The 20,518-nt window shown below is 41.1% G+C and overlaps 2 protein-coding genes and 1 long non-coding RNA gene across 9 annotated transcripts in view; 2 read left to right on the top strand and 1 right to left on the bottom strand.

The window, feature by feature from the left end:
- The window catches only part of LOC309687729 (protein broad-minded-like), a 112,375-nt gene that overhangs the window by 16,721 nt on the left and 75,136 nt on the right, over positions 1–20,518 (top strand). The window lies entirely within an intron of this gene.
- Positions 1,066–3,699, bottom strand: LOC309687734. The gene is made up of 2 exons (XR_014270836.1): positions 2,233–3,699; positions 1,066–2,022 (listed from the first exon to the last, which is right to left on the bottom strand). It is a non-coding gene; the product is annotated as an uncharacterized lncRNA (long non-coding RNA).
- On the top strand, positions 3,706–19,781 carry LOC309686921 (polypeptide N-acetylgalactosaminyltransferase 17-like; the record flags this gene model as incomplete). Its single annotated transcript, XM_082501594.1, is given in 10 exon segments — positions 3,706–3,815; positions 3,817–3,866; positions 8,232–8,406; positions 9,292–9,489; positions 9,989–10,106; positions 13,854–14,039; positions 14,209–14,346; positions 14,691–14,786; positions 18,281–18,442; positions 19,447–19,781. Coding segments are annotated over 10 exon segments (1,368 nt in total), but the record flags the coding sequence as incomplete, so codon positions are not given.

The raw sequence follows: 20,518 nt of genomic DNA, 5'->3' as shown, positions 1-20,518 counted from the left end.
TGTTGAGTATTCTTAAAGCTGTTCTTTTGGATGTACTGTACATTGTAAATAGTTGTACTTTGTGTGAAGTTGTTTTAATAAAACAAAAAAGAATAGTATATTTGTTTGTTTTTCTTTATTATAGATCTATTCACATGTACACAGCAATCACATAAAAATGAAATGCAAACTATTTACATCGCACCACACAGCTGTCATCAATCTTTAACCACAACATGAAACATTACAGGCTATTTAGAGCAGCACGTTGTTTCGAGAAGTATTTCCCAACAAGTTCAGGAAGGCACATTTTACGAAAGAAGTCTTGTGCTTTCTTTAAGCGCGGTTTCCAGAAATCCACAGCAGGGAAGACGCGAGTCACAGCAAGGTCTCTCTGTGTCCACACAACGAGGCCACAGTGGCTGGCGCCCGTAACAAAGACTCAGCGTCTCTGTTGTGTAAACACGCCAGTGATTGGGGTAATGTGGGTGACTGTGTAGTGTAGTTGGTGTAATAGTTTTCGACTCCACACAGTCACTGCTTTGCTGTGCTTCTGCAGCGTATCCAGTAATGGTGACAAATCCTCCAGCGTTGCAATAGGAAGCTGCTCTTAAGCGCAGAAAGAATTGTTTCCAGGGATTTCTATTTGTATCCAGCTTGGCGTGCAGGATCCTTTGTGTAATCTATGCTTACATATGTATTTTACACACAGACAATGTGAAAAATACAACACATTGCTATGGATTGATGCTGAAAGTGCTAATTGCACTAAAAAATTTAGCTGAAAAAAATAACACCAACTAAATAGATAAGCATGTCTGTTAACAAAAACCCCCAAACGCTTTACCCAACTGGGGTTTTTCAACTACCTCACTGACAGAATGAGCCCAGGTATTGCCAGTGCCACTGATGGAAATGAGCCACAGCAGCTCTTCAGCACCTACAAATGAGACCTGCCCACACCAACAAGCAAGAAGGGAGACCAGGTGGCGAGCATCGCCACACTTTCCAATCCAATAAACTACCATTGCAGTTAGTAGTAAGTGGTTGATTAGTGCAGCAACAACAAAAACACACTGAATGTCATTTTAAAATACACAAAATGTTTTATTTTACATTCTATCGAAGTTCCTGCTGGAAAGTGCTGTACTGTACAAGATGCTTCCCTCACCGCAAACTCAGGTTTACTGCTGGATAAATTTTATTTCCACATTAGTCAACTCAACAACCAAGACAGAGCACAATAGAGACAATAAGGGGGTGGCTGTAGCTCAGGCGGTAGAGCAGGTCATCTGCTGATCGGAAGATTGGTGGTTCGATTCCTGGCTTCCCCCAGTCTGCATGCCAAATATCCTTGGGCAAGATATTAACCCCAAATTGCTCTCCGATGCATCCATCGGAGTATGAATGTGTGTGAATGTTACTTAGAAAGCACCTAGAACAATGTGCTTGTGCGAATGGGTGTGAATGGGTGAATGCACAAGTTGTGTAAAGCGCTTTGAGTGCTCAGAAGAGTAGAAAAGCGCTATATAAGAACCAGTCCATTTACCAATATGTGCACTGGTCTAATGATGTTTATGGCTCCCAAAGTATCGAGTATTGAGGTCTATTGCACTGTTGACTATTTACAAAAGTATTGCACAAAAGGTATTGCACAGTGAGGTGAAGAGGCACTACAGCTTAGTTGTTCCCCCCTCCTTTGTCCTCCTGTTTCCCCTCCCTCTCCCCTCCAGAGAGGAGTTAAACAGTCTGATGGCGTGTGGGACAAAGGAGTTTTTAAGTCTGTTAGTTCTTGTCTTGGGGAGAAGCAACCTGTCACTGAACAGACTCTTCTGGTTGTTAATGGCCGTGTGCAGAGGATGCCTGGCATTGTCCATAATGTCCATCAGTTTCTTTAGTGTCCTTTTCTCTGCCACTGTCACCAGGGTGTCCAGCTTCATGCCGACCACAGAGCTAGCCTTCCTGATCAGTTTTTCCAGCCTGGATGAGTCCTTCTTTGCTGTGCTGCTCCCCCAGCACACCACAGCATAGCACTTTAAGAATCTAAAAGATAACAAAATCTGATAGGTAAAAATAACATTTTGAACCAACTAGGTGGTTCCCAAAAATCTGGCGTGCTGTGAGTCCTTAAAAAAATTGAGGAAACCGGAAAAGTAGCAGGACTAAATAACTCTGTACAGCAGATGAACTGTATCTGGAAATCATGTCCTTAAGATGTAGAAAAATATAAAGAAAAGCAAAGACTTGAAGTACCTGAGAGATGCACTGGCCCTTTAATGGATCCATCTGCTGTTTGCTGAAGCCTCATCAGAAACGGTCTCAGTGGAAGGCTGTCAGGAAGCCATTTTTAGTGAAGAGAAACAGGGAGAAAAGGCTGAGGTATGGTAAATTACACGAGAACTGGACTATATCAGTGGCAACAGGTCTTACAGCATTATGAATTCATATTTGACATTTTTGGTTCAAATAATTGTTGATATGACTCCAACAGAGGGTGTTTACATCCATCTGTAAAACACGATGAAGGCTCTGCCAGTGGTGTTGGGAATCTTGAGAAAGCTGATGGAAATATGAACCAGATATTAAGATTTTCATTAATCATGCAGTCCCAGCTGAAAAGCATCTAGTTGGAAAAGGCATATTTTTATTCATTACGACAATGATCCCAAACACACGGTGAATGCAGTAAACGTATACCTAGATCAGTCATGGATTGGCCTCCCCAGAGCCCAGACCTCAACATTTATTAAAGCAGTGTGTTCCGGAAAGAGAGAGTCCAGGCTATGTTCGATAGTAAAGGTGGCCATACCAAATATTGACTTTCAAGTACATTTTTGCCTTATGTACTGTATTTCCATTTATGTTTGCACGTTTCAGTGAATTGCTCTGCCTATTTCCCATTTTCCCAGCAGAATATAACGAAATGAGGATGCCTCAAGACTTTTGCAATATTGTATCAGAAGGAGAAAAAAGGTGACAAATGTCCCAGTTCTTCGTGGTTAATCTTGTTAATGTTGCCTTCTGTTTTCTAATGGTTTCCTGCCAAAAACCCTAAAAAAGTGTTCTCCAACCTCGTGAATTGAAAACACTGGATTTGTTATAGAATAACTTCTAATTAGCTATTATTTCACAGAGGAAATAAGATAATCGATAAAAGAAAAAAAGACGTGAAAAGGAGACAATAAAAGAAGCCCCTTCCTTTCCCACATGTGCTAAACTTAGAGCCAAAGCCTCACCCTGCCGCTTTCCGCTTCATTAGAGCTGTTTAAACAAAACAAGTTTAAAATAGGGTTTCTATCTGAAACAGCACATGCAGTTAAAAGGCCAATGTGGAAAATAAATCCTTGTGATTATAGTTGAACAGGAAGCAGCACTTGCTCTGCCTTTCAGCCCCATTGAACAAGACGTCAGCAGCTCTATGGAGGTAGTTTAGTCTTTTTTACAAATTCAAAATTAAATATGCGAGCACTCAAAAATTAAGGTTCACTGAGAAATGTCCTCATTTTTTAAAAAGAAAGGCATATTCCTTGTTATTTAATACAACATTCAATTGATCAGAAATGTTAGAAATCATGGTAAATGGGCTCATCAATACAAAATCATGATTGTCTTTTTAATTGTATAACTTTGTAGACTACTTTTCCCAAACCATCACTCTAGTGCTCCACTGGCACCTCGTATTACTTAATGCAAGTAGTTTACAGGTGTTGTGTCGTGTCTTTCTACAGATGTAGAAAGGTCAGCTACTCAAGAGACCTTCCCCAAATCTCCCTCATCTTCATCTTCGTCAACGAGGCTCTGTCGGTGATCCTGCGCTCAGTCCACTCAGCTGTCAATCACACACTTGCTCAAGGAGGTCATCCTGGTGGACGACAACAGCGATGACGGTCAGTATAGATTAAATATTTTCTTCAGCTAATACCAAATAAGAAGAGTGGCTTTTTCGCCCTCTGATTAGAAGATGGTTTATAGTGAGTGAAACACAGAATTTCCATCTAAAATCCACTGAGTCATCAGCAGGATTTCTACTGAAAGCAACAAAATACACATCAAATTGTCATTCAGCATCCCAGAAATAATTATCTTATACAATAAGTGTCATGTAACCTGAATATAATTATATAATTAAGTTTTATATTATTATAAAACTGAAACTAGTGAATAACCTTTGCACTGTCCTCTTCCTGCTGTGACAAAACAAATTTCCCACGTGTGGGACTAATAAAGGTTATCTTATCTTATCTTATCTTATCTTATCTTATCTTATCTTATCTTATCTTATCTTATCTTATCTTATCTTAAAAAGGTGGCGCGGTCGTTGATGCTCAGGAAGCAGTAGACCCCCGTTGGTGTTGTTTAGAGTGAGTTGGAGCTTAAAACAGCACCGCAGGGAGCTGAGTGAGAACTTTTATGTCATCTCTCTATTTGCATGTGTGCTTCTGTATTTCTTTATTTATCAACTGTGTTGTTGTGGTGATGAATTTGTATGTTTTTTATGTTTGTTTTCAGCTTTTGATAGTGTAGCAGTGACAATAGTTGGCATACATTAGTGGTTATTTAGGATAGGATGAGCTAATAAGCCATCATGTCTTTGTATTTTGCTAGGAAAATGGGAAATAGATGCAGCAGTTTACTGAAACTTGCAAACATAAGATGCCAGATGCATCGCTCAGGTTGTGTGTCAGTTTTGTGTTATTTCTTAAGGACACAACTTTCAAATTCTGTTCGTCTGCTGTAGATGTTTTTATTTAAGCTGCCAGTTCTTTTGTCCTCTACTTGTTTAGTTTCTTGACATATGTCAAGTTTTTGGCTAATAGCTCTTTGGTAATCACCTTGCTGGTGTGTTATCGTTGTCATTTTTTGTGCAGGAAACAAATTGTGTATTTGTGACAAGCTGCTGGTAATGTGCCAGTAACGAATTTGTCCCTTGAGTTAGGTGCCTTTATTATGTGTGAATGATTCATAGGAACAAACAAATAAAGGACTGCACTGAAAATTATAATAAAATGATGTCCAAAGAAAAATTTGAAGGACCTTCAGAAAGCCTGAAGAACGTGAAATAAATTACAGAATTAAAAGACAGTTCGGTTCCTTGGAAGCAAAATGTAAAGACAAAATGTTCACACATGGCTCTATGCAACTAAATAAGAGCTTTAGGATTGTCTGAAAGTATTTGTTTGGGTTTTTGCTCGTAATTATCTGCTCCACTCTATGTTCACCTGTTCCTTATTACCCGGCTGCTCTAAAGTGATTTCTGCCAATCTTTGTCAGCTCATCTGTGAGCTTGTTTCACTCATGCGCTCTGCAACAGTCCCTCATGTTATTCTCTGCTTCACAGGTTTTTTACTCATTTTCCACCCCTTGGGCTTTGTTCTCCCAATATCAGCTTTATTTAAATAAGCTTTCTTTATGGTGGTTTTGCTGATTTTCTGTATTCATTTGGAAAAGCTTACAAACCTAACACAAATAATTGGGGTATAACCCTCAATCTCATTGGGCCTGTTTGAGTGCACATATGTCAATGAACTTAAAAAGGGCTAGTATGTGCACTTTGCTAAAGAAATGCTTTGATTATATATATATATACAGTGAGTATATTTTCATAGGTACAGTGGGGCAAAAAAGTATTTAGTCAACCACCGATTGTGCAAGTTCCTCCACCTAAAATGATGACAGAGGTCAGTAATTTGCACCAGAGGTACACTTCAACTGTGAGAGACAGAATGTGAAAAAAAAATCCATGAATTCACATGGTTGGATTTGTAAAGAATTTATTCGTAAATTAGGGTGGAAAATAAGTATTTGGTCACCTCAAACAAGGAAAATCTCTGGCTCTCACAGACCTGTAACGTCTTCTGTAAGAAGCTTTTCTGTCCCCCACTCGTTACCTGTATGAATGGCACCTGTTTGAACTCATCATCTGTATAAAAGACACCTGTCCACAGCCTCAAACAGTCAGACTCCAAACTCCGCCATGGCCAAGACCAAAGAGCTTTCGAAGGACACCAGGAAAAGTATTGTAGACCTGCGCCAGACTGGGAAGAGTGAATCTACAACAGGCAAGCAGCTTGGTGTGCAAAAATCAACTGTGGGAGCAATCATCAGAAAATGGAAGATATACAAGACCACTGATAATCTCCCTCGATCTGGGGCTCCACGCAAGATCTCATCCCGTGGGGTCAAAATGATCATGAGAACGGTGAGCAAAGATCCCAGAACCACACGGGGGGACCTGGTGAATGACCTGCAGAGAGCTGGGACCACAGTAACAAAGGTCACCATCAGTAACACACTACAACGGCAGGGAATCAAATCCCGCAGTGCCAGACGTGTTCCGCTGCTGAAGCCAGTGCATGTCCAGGCCCGTCTGAAGTTTGCCAGAGAGCACATGGATGATACAGCAGAGGATTGGGAGAATGTCATGTGGTCAGATGAAACCAAAGTAGAACTTTTTGGTATAAACTCAACTCGTCGTGTTTGGAGGAAGAAGAATACTGAGTTGCATCCCAAGAACACCATACCTACTGTGAAGCATGGGGGTGGAAACATCATGCTATGGGGCTGTTTTTCTGCCAAGGGGACAGGACGACTGATCCGTGTTAAGGACAGAATGAATGGGGCCATGTATCGTGAGATTTTGAGCCAAAACCTCCTTCCATCAGTGAGAACTTTGAAGATGAAACGAGGCTGGGTCTTCCAACACGACAATGATCCAAAACACACCACCCGGGCAACAAAGGAGTGGCTCCGTAAGAAGCATTTGAAAGTCCTGGAGTGGCCTAGCCAGTCTCCAGACCTCAACCCCATAGAAAATCTGTGGCGGGAGTTGAAAGTCCGTGTTGCTCGGCGACAGCCCCAAAACATCACTGCTCTCGAGAAGATCTGCATGGAGGAATGGGCCAAAATACCAGCTACTGTGTGTGCAAACCTGGTAAAGACCTATAGTAAACGTTTGACCTCTGTTATTGCCAACAAAGGTTATGTTACAAAGTATTGAGTTGTATTTTTGTTATTGACCAAATACTTATTTTCCACCCTGATTTACGAATAAATTCTTTACAAATCCTACCATGTGGATTCATGGATTTTTTTTTCACATTCTGTCTCTCACAGTTGAAGTGTACCTCTGGTGCAAATTACTGACCTCTGTCATCATTTTAGGTGGGGGAACTTGCACAATCAGTGGCTGACTAAATACTTTTTTGCCCCACTGTATATTAAATATTTTTTAGTTCTTTGTCTCTGGACAGCCTAAAATAAAAATCAAAAACACTGCTTAGTGGGGTGGCTGTAGCTTAGGTGGCAGAGCAGGTCAGCCACTAATCAGAAGGTCGGTGGTTCGATCCCAGGCTGCCTCCTGGCTGCATGCCAAATATCCTTGGGCAAGATACTAACCCCGTGTTTGCCTACTGGTGGTGGTCAGAGGGCCCGGTGGCGCCAGTGTCCGGCAGCCTCGCCTCTGTCAGTGCGCCCCAGGGCAGCTGTGGCTACAATGTAGCTTGCAGCTGCCCTGGGGCATTCACACACACATTCACAGTGTGTGAATGTGTGTGTGAATGGGTGAATGACTGAATGTAGTGTGAAGCGCTTTGGGGTCCTTAGGGACTAGAAAAGCGCTATACAAATGCAGGCCATTTACCATTTAGTGCTTAGTGGGTTGCCCTTTGTGTTCTTATCATGTTGTTTCACACAACCAATACTAAGGCTTGATGTGCGGTTTATAAAGGAGTGCAGGCTGCCAGTGAGAGAAGTGAGACAAAAGAGTTGTCATACTGGGAATGGTTGCTTAAGCTCACTCTGCTGTCCTTTCATATTTATCGACATGAATTCCAATTATTGTGATTGCATGAAAATAATTATGCAAGCTAGGCATAATGTGTCAGGCTTTGATTGTTGCTGCCAGAGGGGACTCTGGAACAGCATTTTTCTTTTTTTCCTCCTTTCTTCAGTAAAGAGGGCTGCAATGGATCTGATGTTAGAGAAGCTAAGAAAAAAATACAAGCACTTTCTTTAGCATGTAGGGATTCTTCTTAAACTCGCCAACTTAGCTGCAATGGTGATATATTCTTTTCAGGCTTTATTAGTCCTGACATCAGATCAAATACTGGAAAACTCCAGCTGGCAGACTGTTCAAGGATAGATGTGCAGATTATAAGCTAAACGGCAGATTCAAAGATCAACTAAAGATCAGTCTTTATAAGCATTTCTGACTTGTTTTGTTTGATGTGTTATCTTCATTTTCTGAACTGTAGAGCAACTGAAAGGTCCACTGGAGGAGTATGTGAACAAACGCTATCCCGGCCTGGTGAAGATTGTAAGGAACCAAAAGAGAGAGGGATTGATCAGGGCCAGGATCGAGGGTTGGAAGGTAGCCACTGCTGAGGTGACAGGATTTTTTGATGCCCATGTGGAGTTCACCCCATCATGGTGAGTGGGTCCTATCATCTAGCGGGAAGCACGGTGTTATTAACAGTCAGGAGTGAATTTTTGGTATTTGGAAAAAGGCTTATTTTAGTGTAAATTAAAGTGAAACACAGCATTCAAAAACAAAAATGACATGTACTCAAAATTAAATCTGGAAAAAAACATATCTTTGCCAAATGTATGAACATTGGAATAACTTATTCATGATAACAACAATGACAATAATAGAGCTTTGGGTATCAGTGTTAAAAGAGTGCTACAAAGTGCAAAGAAACCATGGAAAGAGAAGACAAAGGATAGCTGAAGCTGCATAAAAGGAAGAGCCAAGCTATTTCACGCCTGAGAAGTTTTAAAATGAGACACTTGAGGCTGTGGGATCAGGTTGAACGGATTTTATTTAAAAAAAAACATCACAAGCACACATAAAACACACACCAAAACAGGACCCCTCTTGGAGAACTTGTCGTAAAAGTAAATTTTTAGTAACCATAAAAAATGAAGGTTTTGTACTAATTCAAAAAAGCTGAGCGCTTGGTGGTGAACTGAATCAAAGGCTAAATACTGTCAAGAAATTAGCATGCAATGAGGGACCTTATTAACCCCGCTAAGACAACTGCCACATCCTGTTGATGTCTTTTTGTGGATCTCATTTTCGAGCTCAGTGCATAACTTAAGGTATACCGTGCAGTTCTCTCACTGCCCCCTGCAGAGCTCAACTCGGCTGAATCAAACAGAATTAGTGATAAAACTGGGACGACACAAGGAACTTTCTATTTGACTGAAGTGGATGAAAAAAGTGGTGCTCTTAAAAGATGTTATAAACTTTGTTTCTGCACAAAGTAAAGTCAACTAAATGTGTGAGTGTGTGTGTGTTTGCACTTTTTTCAGGGCAGAACCAGTTCTAGCTAGAATAAAAGAAAACCACAAGAGGATTATCTTGCCGTCAATCGACAACATCAAGCACGATACCTTTGAGGTGGAGCGCTATGAGAACTCTGGCCATGGCTACAACTGGGAACTGTGGTGCATGTACATTAATCCACCCAAAGAGTGGTGGGAGGAGGGAGACATGTCTGCACCAATAAGGTATGCCAGCTTCTCCCATTTAAACGTGAACACAGATCTCACACTTCTGAGATGTATTTTTTTCCACTTCTTTAAGATTTTCAATAAAACTGCCACCAAGTTCTTTTTTTAGTTTTGGGGAAGATTAGGGGAAAACAAGAAAAAAAGCTCCTGATGGGAAACCAGACTTCATTAAAGCAATAAAAAAATTACAGCCTAAATTAGAGAGTGGTGAAAATAGGATTTTAATTATCTGATTATCACCCATATATTTGTGTTAAATTGGATTTCCTTCCATTCTTTAATTAAAAATAAGAATAAATTGCATGAGTATGCACAAAAATGTTTAGATTTACCCTCCACATAATAGGCTGAAATATAAAGTGTGAAACTTTGCATAGTGGAGATTTGGGTTGTAGAAAAGTACTCCAAAATAAACATCAGATAAAGCCACAAAAAAACACATTCTGGTGTTTGCAAACGCTCAGTGTCACATGATAGTGTGTTTTCCTGGCTGCAGGACGCCTGCCATGATTGGATGCTCCTTTGTGGCCAATCGGGACTACTTTGGAGAACTCGGTCTACTCGACTCAGGCATGGACGTCTACGGAGGGGAGAACATCGAACTAGGCATCAGGGTTTGTGTGTCACCCAGTTTCCTCTTGTTCCTGCTCCCTCTTTACCCCTGTAGGTTTTAAGTGGAGCAGTGGCCACCGTAGCGTGGCACCACTGATAAATGAGGCCCCATTAAGAGTCCTGGAGGACCAGTCCTGTGTGAGCAGCTCACAGCAGGGCAATGGAGATAAATAGGTCACGTAGAGCAGAGCAGGAAGGTTGGAGTTTGTTTCTGTACATTTTGAGAGATTGGAGAGTCTTTTGTTTTTCTGCAAGGTTATTAGATTTTTCCTGAAAAAATAACGTCAAACATTTTCACAACCCGAGTGTGTTGGCTTTTATCCAGCAAGCTAAACAATCAAATATTTTTAGAAAGACAAAAACGGTTGCCTTGTCTTTGAGTTGACTTGGTCATAACTTGAATCTGAAATGGAAAGTTCTTATATCTTGTCATCAAAAATATCAAGATTCCCCCCAAAATTAAGTCTAGATAAGTAAACGTGTACAGATGCAATAAAACAGCTAAAATTCAGCTTCAACGCACCTATAAATATATTACAACTGCTGGAGATGAAGTATTAGCAAAGACATGAATCTAGCCCACAATGTCACATCTCAAGAACCACATTTCTTTCTGTTCCTCTTTTACTACAAAGCAGTGGGACACATATCCAGAGTTGCCCTGCGACAACAACATTTCTACATTTCACTACAACCCTTACAAGAGGATTGTTTGGATGTGTCCAGGGAGAAGGCCCTCATTCAGAGAAACTCTTTCATAACAAGCACTTGAATCAATGACTGTTTGGGTTTTAACAGGATTCTTGGGATAATGAATGTTAAGCGGTAGATATCAGCACCTCTATGGGGCAATTTTGCATGGTTGTTGTCCAACATCTTTTACATGAAATCATAGTACTGCTTATTTATCTTAGAGTGTGGCAGAGAGCAGTAAAATGTTTTTTTTTGGCATACCCTCTGTTGGTTAGCACCCGTGTCCTTGGGTAACAGAAACACATAGGTTATCTTTAAAACCTATGTGCCCATTTTCTGTTTGTAGTGCTCCTTATCTGTGGATGGAACATGTTTCATATTGTTCCCAGTGTGAAGAAAGACTGACGGACCTACTTTTTATCCAGTAGGAATGTTTGTCAGGAGTGAAATAGGTTGCATCTGTGCAATTGTTTGGCGACCTGTCAGTTTGAAGTTTCTGTTACGCTCACATCACTTTGACGTGGGTTCAGATAGCTTGGATATCCATGTCTTCATTATGTTCACAGCAGAAGGCTCGTGGGTTGGACACACTCAGCAGATACTTTATTAGATACACCTTGTCAGTATTAGGTTGGACACTCTTTTGCCTTCAGAGCTGTTTTAATTCTTCATGGCATAGATTCAACAAAGTACTGGAAACATTCCTCAAAGATTGATCGTGGCATGATGGCCTCATGCAGTTGATGCAGATTTGTCAGCTGTGCATTCACGATGGGAATCTCGTGATCTATCTGATTGAGATCCCCTGACTGTGGAGACTTTCCTGTTAGCTCACAAGAGTAGCACCTGATATGGTCCTCTGCTGCTCTAGCCCAAATTCTTCAAGGTTCACGGTTCAAAGTAATGCAAAAGTGGTTTTTAAGAAGAAGTTATCTGTTTTACTGTTGCCTTCTTGTCAGCTCAAAGCAGTCTCTGGTCGGGTCTGGTATCAACAAGATATTTTCACCCAGAGAACTGTCTCTCATTGGATATTTCCTCTTTTTGGACCATCCCTTGGGATAACCCTAGAGATGGTAATACAGAAATATCCTAGTAGATCAGGAGTTTCCAAAATACTCAGACCAGTCCTTCTGTCAACAACAACCATGCCTAACGTGTCTTAAATCTTCTTTCTTTTCCATTTTGATGCTCAGTTCTTCTGTGAGTACCCTGCCGAGATCCACTTTCTGGGTAAATTATTCATTATGAGAGCAGTTAATCTCCTTTTGAAGCTTGTGGATGTGCACAACAATTCTACCTAACAGTGAGAGGTCAATTCAGGGTCCAGTGGTTTGATCTCACTCACAGTCCTGCATGAATGAATTCACAGCACCATGTCCTGTTCTCATCTGTTCTTCAAGGGGTTTTCCTCTGAAGCCTCTGTGTTTGTTTAAGGGCTGTGTTTTTCTGTGGCTGGGATAGTTCCTAATTGGTCAGTTGCTGGCTTTGCACATTTGTTCTCCAAACCTGCAGAGGATACCTCAGTCTTGACCTGCTGATTTTGATGGCTATCATTGTGAATGAAGTAAGGATTACAGCTAGGTCATTGGATTCCACCACTGATCAACTTAGAGATTGTAGCTACATGATGCCCTTATTTGGGCATGTCCATTTTTCCTGAGGTTGTGTAGAAGCTTTTGGAAAAAGGGATGAGTACCACTGGCTGTTTCCAGAGAGGATCCTGGGAGGAAGTTATCTTGTTCAGCTTCCTATTTCTTCAATAGCAAGTCTGCTAGGTCAAAAAGCTCTTTTTTAAAGTTTTGCATTAAGAGCTGTTTCAGTAGCTCTAGATGCACCATAACATTGTTCTAGCCATTCTGATATCATTTTCAGCTCAGCTGCTGGGTGGTTTGTATGAGGAGATAATTGATTCAACCTTCATGCTCTGAGGTTTCTTTTCTAAACCACTTCACAAGCAGGTGAAGCTCTTCTGCTGCAGTTAATTCTTAAACCTTTAGCACCAAAAATGAATGATGTCCAGTAGTTCTCCACTTTATCATTATACTTTCTTTGACCTCTGTTAATGAGAAGCAACAAAAGGAACGAATCTTGGTCAGGAAGAAGAAATACTCTTGTACACATTTAAGGCTATTCATCATCTCTCTCCTCCATATCTCTCTGATCTGGTTCAGATCACTGCCCCATCTCGATGTCTTAGATCTTCTTCTTCCCTTTCTCTCTCCGTCCCTTCCCCCCGTCTTGCCACCATGGGGAGCAGGGCTTTCAGCTGCTCTGCTCCACGACTCTGGAATTCCCTACCTCCTGATTTAAGAAATATCTCTTCCATCTCTCTCTTTAAGTCCCAACTCAAAACTCACTTGTTGTCTTATGCTTTTATGATTGTGTAAACTGCTTGCTTTTATGCTTCTTTTTTTATTCTGTTGTTGTGTAGCTCTTGGGGCTATGCTAGCATTCATGTCTTATTGTTCTGGCCCGCTGTCCTACATCAAAGCTGGGAAATAGCATGGTGAACTGTAGAAGATGTTTTGGCCACATCTTCAAGCATGACTTGTGCTTCTGACCGTCTCTTCTTGTTGATCTTTAATGACATGCCTGGAATCATCATGGTGTATTCGCTGACTGGGAGAGTGCTCTGGATGATACGTTGTCACAGCAAACAATATAAGTAAAAAAACATGCATTTATGTATGTATACTCACAGTTGGAGCTTAAAAGTTAACCCAGTGCTGAAGTGCCGAAAACCTCAGCTCCTCTTGATGCCCCTTAAGGTTGGCTAGAAAAAAATGAATAAAAGCAACAATTAGATATTTTTTATATAACAGAAAACAAGAAGAAAAACCGAGAAGGACTTCTAAATGTACAGATTTAGCTTTCATTAGTTCCAGCACAAAGAAAACACGTCCTTCCAGGTGCTCTATGCTCCAGCTGTTAGCTGTAATTGACTTTATAAATCAGGACATCGCGGCGACTGTGCATCTGCCTATTTATATTTCCTGCTGCCCAGCAGCCAGCAGTATATTATTGTGAGCTTTAATTCATACTCCTACTACCCACAGGTGTGGCTGTGTGGAGGCAGTATGGAGGTGCTGCCTTGCTCCAGAGTGGCTCATATTGCACGAATGAAGAAACCTTACCACAGTAACATAGCTTTCCACACACGCCTTAATGCCCTGCGTGTGGCAGAGGTCTGGATGGATGAGTACAAGTCCAATGTCTACCTGGCCTGGAACATCCCCATGGAGGTGAGAACGGCATTTTTCTGCACCAAGACCTCTCTTAGAGAGGATGCTGTCAGTCATGCTTGTCTGTTTGTGACTATCAGATGTCCATGTTCAGAGCCAAACAGTTTTTCTTTTGGTTCCACAATTTATGTAGAGACTTTAGGCATAATAACTTCCTTTGCTCTTGCAGAACCACGGTATTGATTACGGAGACATATCACAGAGGGTTGCACTGAGGAAGAGTCTGCAATGTAAGAGCTTTCACTGGTACCTAGACAACGTTTACCCAGAGATGAAGAGGTACAACGATACGCTGTTCTACGGTGAGGTGAGCCATGAAGGACAAAGACACAGGAAAAAGTAAGTTTGTAGATGTAAGATCTGATGTACAAATTAAACCACTGAAATTAAATAAATGATACTTACACAAAGTCCTAAGAAACTTGTATCTCCTCCACAGACCAAAATATAACAAGAAAGCAGGGACTCAGACAGCATGTACATCCACATCTTCTCAGCTGTTAATAGAAAATAAATGAGATTTAGAACTTTGTCTGATCCACACTGACACATCCTTGTTTTTAGCCTTTATACATTTTTAATCGGTAATTATTTTGGGGAATATTCATATTTTATGAATTAAGTCTGACTCTTTTTTTTTGTGTATTTAAGGTCCGCAATTCTAAAGCAAGCCACCTGTGTATGGATCAGGGTGTGAAGGAGAACCACACAGCCACCCTGCACCCATGCCATGGGTGGGGTCCTCAGGTACAACACTCTTCCTCACCACCATACTAAAGAGTATACTCCATCTTTTTCCAGTTGCTTTGCTTTCTCATGAAAACATACAGTGAGCTTCTCCGGTGATGTGATTTGCAGCTGTGTCTCAATCACAGGCTCAGCTGAAATCCTCCAAGGAGCGAGTTCTGCTGTCAGAATAAAATTGTGTCTTGCACTTTTTGTGTTGAAGCCCTGAGTCAGCCAGTGTCAGCTCTTCATCCCTTCAGCCCTAAGGGCCTCTCTTTTTAGCTCACAGTGGTAAACAGGTGCTTTAGGCAGAAAGTCAAGGCTTCAGTGGTAAAATGCTAAAGGAGCTAAAATTTCAATTCAATTCTGGAAAAATGAGTGCCGCTGATAGGTTTGTAGCTTGAACCCATCCGCTGGAACGTTAAAGGCAATATAATTACACTGCAAAGCAAGACACGAAGTAGGCAAGCTTCATGTTACTCGTGCACGGGAGAGAACCGGACAATCGCCGTTCCTTCGCTTGGCCCCAGTTGCTCTCGTCCGTCCTCCCGTACCACTGTCCTTTTATTGAGGTTACATGAATATGCATAAGTTCGTTAACATATGACGTCTACATACACACAAAGAGTAATAAATTCAAATTCAAATTTTATTTGTCACATACACAGTCATACACAGTACGATATGTAGTGAAATGCTTGGACAACTGCTCGTGACCTAAAGAAAACAAAAAAGGAAAGGCTATGAATAAGGTAGGAAATAAATATGAAAAATTAAAAAGGGGTAAATTTAACTAGGAAGGAATAAAATATAAATTAAGGTTAAAAATGAAATAACTGTACAACACAAATTAGAATGAAGGGTAAATTTAACTGGGAAGAATAAGATAAAATATATAAATTAAAGTTGAAAATAAAATAACTGTACAACAAAATACACCAATACACAGTATAGAACTATATAAGAATGTATGAAGAAATCTAAATATAAATAAATATATACACAATAACAGCAGCTGTACAAGTATTAACCGGAAATGAAGAATATAGTGACCAGTGTTGTGCAAAAACAAAGTCCAGAAAGTCCAGTGTGTGTGTAAGAACTGTATGTGTGGGTCAGTACTGTGTGGTGGTGTGATTGAGAGACCGTATCGCCTGCGGGAAGAAGCTCCTCCTCAGTCTCTCTGTGTTGGTCTTCAGGGAGTGGAATCGCTTTCCTGACCTCAACAGAGAGAACAGTCTGTTGTTGGGATGGCTGAGGTCCTTCACGATCTTCCTGGCCTTGGTCCAGCACCGCCTGCTGTAGATTGAGTGCAGGTCAGGGAGCTCGGAGCGGATGGTGCGCTCAGCTGACCGCACAACCCTCTGTAGAGCTCGTCTGTCCTGCATGGTGCTGTTCCCGAACCAGGTTAAGATGTTTCCCGCCAGGATGCTCTCTATGGTGCACGAGTAAAAGTTCCTGAGCACTTTGGAGGGCAGTTGGAAGTCTCTCAAGCGTCTGAGGTGGTAGAGACGCTGACGGGCCTTTTTCACCACGGTGTTGATGTGACAGGACCATGACAGTTCCTGCGTGATGTGAACTCCGAGGTATTTGAAGCTGTCCACTCTCTCCACTGGGCACTCGTTGATGACGGGGGTCTGGTAGTTCCTCTCCTGCTTAGTGCTGAAGTCCACTATCAGCTCCTTTGTCTTACTGACGTTTAGAAGGAGGTTGTTCCTCTGGCACCAGTTCTCCAGATTCCTAATCTCCTTCAGGTAGGCCGTCTCGTTGTTATCAGAGATCAGGCCCACCACGACGGTGTCGTCAGCAAACTTGATGATGGTGGTGGAGCTGGTAGTGGCCACACAGTCATATGTGTACAAAGAGTACAGCAGGGGGCTCAGAACACACCCCTGGGGGGCTCCAGTGCTGAGAGTGGTGGAGGCTGAGACATGTCCGCCCATCCTTACTGCGTGCGTGTGTGTGTGTGTGTGTGTGTGTGTGTGTGTGTGTGTGTGTGTGTGTGTGTGTGTGTGTGTGTGTGTGTGACTGCTGATCAAAGGGTCAAACATCCTTGGTCAGGAAGAGGGTAGCCTCCCCCTCACCCTAGATGGTTCATCCTAGATAACACGGTGAGGAAGTCCTGCAGTTCATCTAAACAAAGACTAGACTAGAACAGACGCAACTACGTTAATCCTACCATAAAATAATAAGACACGGTATGACCTCTCATGCTCCCAAAGTGCTGTCTAATACACACACAGTTTGCAGACTATCAAGGATCAAAACCTCTACCAATCTACAATTAATTACAAAACTCTAAGCATATATAAGTAAATATTTCTAAGCATAAATGACAATCAACAATACAAATCTAACAGCCGCATCACACTTTCTTCACAAGACATGCTTCAGTTGCATTTTTTAAAGTTATCCTTTTGATGGAACAAAAAGTCTTCAGTTTTTATTAGACCACCAGTTTTTCACACTTGCACTTCCACGGAGATAAAAGCGACCCCATGGTGTCTTAGCGTGGGTTCTCTCCAGGTAGTCCGGCTTCCTCCCACAGTCCGATGACATGCACGTTAGGTTAAATGGTGACTGGCTGTAGGTGTGTATGCAAAACAGATAAAGCACATAAGTGCATAAAATAAAGTGCGATATGAATATCTGTGAAAAGATGAATGTAACTTGTAGTGGTCAAAGATACTAGAAAAACATTTTAATAAATACTCTGTTCTTAAGAAGAAGCAGTGACATCTAGGGACCACAAGTGGGATTTTTTAAGATTTTGAGTCCAAACGCTGTTAAATCACCTAACTTTTGTATGATGTACTGCAAACAGGATGCAGTTACTCTGCAAAAAGACCCAAACTGGGCTGACTGGGTGGTTGATGGAAAGCTTTATCTTTATAATCTTTTGCAAGGCATTGCAACCACTATTCATGCTTTGTTAGGAACAGAATGCGATATAAACAATTTCCCAATCAGTCTTTATCGTCAGCACACTCAAAGCCTCAGAGCTAGATGCAACCAAAGGAACTGTTTTATCTGCACTGCTAAAGTGGAAATTACTATTAATCTGAACGAAAAAGCTGAAGTGAAAGACACAAAGGTTAGAAAACAGAGCGGGAAGAATCTGACTCACTTCTGCTTTTTCTTTCTGTCAAGTTGAGAAAACTGCAGAATTTGGTGTATATAAAATGTTAGGGCTATATGTGGGTTAGAACTCTGCTGAAACAACACTGTGATTAGCAGTGATGTACAGGAAAATCTTTGTGTTTAGCACTCAGTGAAGAACAAAGACATGTTTTGCCTCTCAGCAGTATTGGGAACAACACCATCCTCTTGTTCAAAGCAGCAAAAAAAAAACCCAACAGCTTGCATAATCAAGGAAAATTCCTGCCAGGTTACCTTCAACTTGTACATCATCACATACTTATTTCATCGTTAGCTAATAAAGAGAAGAGTATTCACTCAGCCAGTTCAGTAACTTTCCGTTTACTGTATGTGTGACGTATCTGTTTTCCTCTTAGTTAGGACGCTACACTAAAGAAGGTCAGCTGTTTCTGGGACCCCTAGGCAGCACTGGTGAGGACACTCGTTGTGTGGTGTACGATCAGATGAGCAACTTTCCTCAGCTCCTCAATTGTGAAAAGGTGACCAACGTGAAACAGAAGACATGGCATTTCTCTCAGGTCAGAAGTGTAAAGAAATCTCTTTTTCAATGATATAACTGAGTGTTTATAAGAGAAACTAAAATTTACTGGCATAGAGTTGAGAGGAAAAGTATCTATATGTCAGATTTTAAAAGGGACCTATTGAGCTCATGTCTGGGTCCATTCTTTTTTCTCTTGGACTCTAATATGAGAGTAGCTTTGCATGAATCTTCATTTCTCTCATACTCAGCATTGCTGCAGCCCCGTAGTTCATGCTTTATCTGACAGAACCGCCTTTATATTCCGAATACCTCCGTTGAAGCCACCTTTCTTTGTGTTAAAACCCTCACAAACAGAAGGTTTTAACACCGGGGCCAGTAGGACTTCACAGATAGATCTGTCTGTTTGTGATGACTATATTAGGATATCATCTCTGCTATTACTGAAATCAAAGCAGTCTGGTTAACGGGGATTATTTGCACATAAATTGAGACTTTGGCTATGATTAATATGAACAATAACTGTTGTAAAATTATATTTATGCTAGAAAATAAGGGGTCCTCTTAAGACAACTAAACCCAGACTGCTTAAAGGGTAACAAGCGACTCAATATACCTTTTACTTTGGCATTGATTCTCTTTTTCTTTTAATGTGAAAAACCTTTTGTAAGTCAATTTTCTGTTGGTCTTTTAGTTCTGTTTGGGTAACCTTTAAAAACTAAAGAGTTACAGCCTGTAGCACGGGAAGAGGAGAGCTTGAACAGTGATGCTGCAGACCTTCTGCCACATCGATTCTTTGTCACACAGCAGGACAAGCAGTGAAGAGTCCTGCAGACGTAGAAGTCTTAGGGAAATAGGGAGACCTTACTTATTTTATATAGATGTAAGGTAAAAAGTTAGTGCCATTTGTTTAAGAAAGAGGTTGCAACAGTTCACATAAGGCCCGGTCTGGTTACATACTGTTCTGTCACCATCACGCATTGTTCACAGACCATCTGTGAAATCTGTTAAAACCAAAGTATTGTATCTCCTTCTGCCTTGCAGAACGAATCGATCATAAATCGGGCTACTGGACGCTGTCTGGAGGTGGTGCCGGCTAATGTTTACTCCGGCCACCTGCTGGTCCTGCAGCCCTGCTCGGGGCAGAGGTGGACCATCAAGAACACTATGAAGCAGTGATCGCCTGGCCAGTTTCATTGGGACCAATTACAAAGGCTATTTCCAAGAGCTGTCACCTGACGTTACCTTGGCCAGTGGACAATCAATGATGCGGGGGCTCCTTAGCTTTTGAAATAAGACTCAAAAATAGATGGCTTTAAGGAGACGAGTGATGAGGTGGTTTGGAAACAATTGATGTTTTTTTGTTTTTGTTAGTTTTTTTTTAAAAACATGGACATTCAACGTGGTGAAAGTTTAGCATGAGGACCATTTCTCTATATGAATTTTACAAACTTTCAATGTGATGTTGCCATAATTCCTGTGTGCCACTTCTTTACAGTGTTTAAGTTTTAGTAGACATTTAATCGACCAAAAGCGTGTTCTTTCTTATGTGAAGGGGAAAAAAAGTTTCCATCTTCCATCAGTCTTTCTGCAATATTTCATTCATTTTGTGCCACGGACCGGCCCTAAATAACTAAAATGTGTTCATAACACACGGGAAAAGACACAGGGGAACTGAGGTAACGATAAAAACAATAAATATGAACGATAAAACGAAGAAAAAAACCCCCGGTAAACCATAAATTGCACACCTGAACCTCAACACTCGCGGCCCGGTACCAAACGACTCACGGACCGGTACCAGTGCATGGCTCGGGGGTTGGGGACCGCTGGTCTATGGTACTTAGAAATTAAGGAATGGCTACTCGTGACAGGAGAAAATTTTACACAGTTTAGCAAAAATGCCTGAAAAGTGATTCTTATGTTTTTCAGAAAATTCAAATCCTTGTAAATATTTATAATTTGAAGAAAAATATGCTAAAAATATTACTTGGTGTACTTTTTTTTTCAAATCACCCCAACAAGGACTCTGGGCTAAATCTCACTTCTATGTTTTATGGATTCTGACTTTTATTGCTATTTTTCCACCAAGCATTCTGTAGCATCAGATGCAATA

This window comes from Aulonocara stuartgranti (assembly GCF_965226115.1).
Source record: "Aulonocara stuartgranti genome assembly, chromosome: 14".
Classification (NCBI taxonomy): domain Eukaryota; kingdom Metazoa; phylum Chordata; class Actinopteri; order Cichliformes; family Cichlidae; genus Aulonocara; species Aulonocara stuartgranti.
Note: the sequence above shows the minus strand (reverse complement) of the source record. Positions and strands in the feature narration are given on the sequence as shown.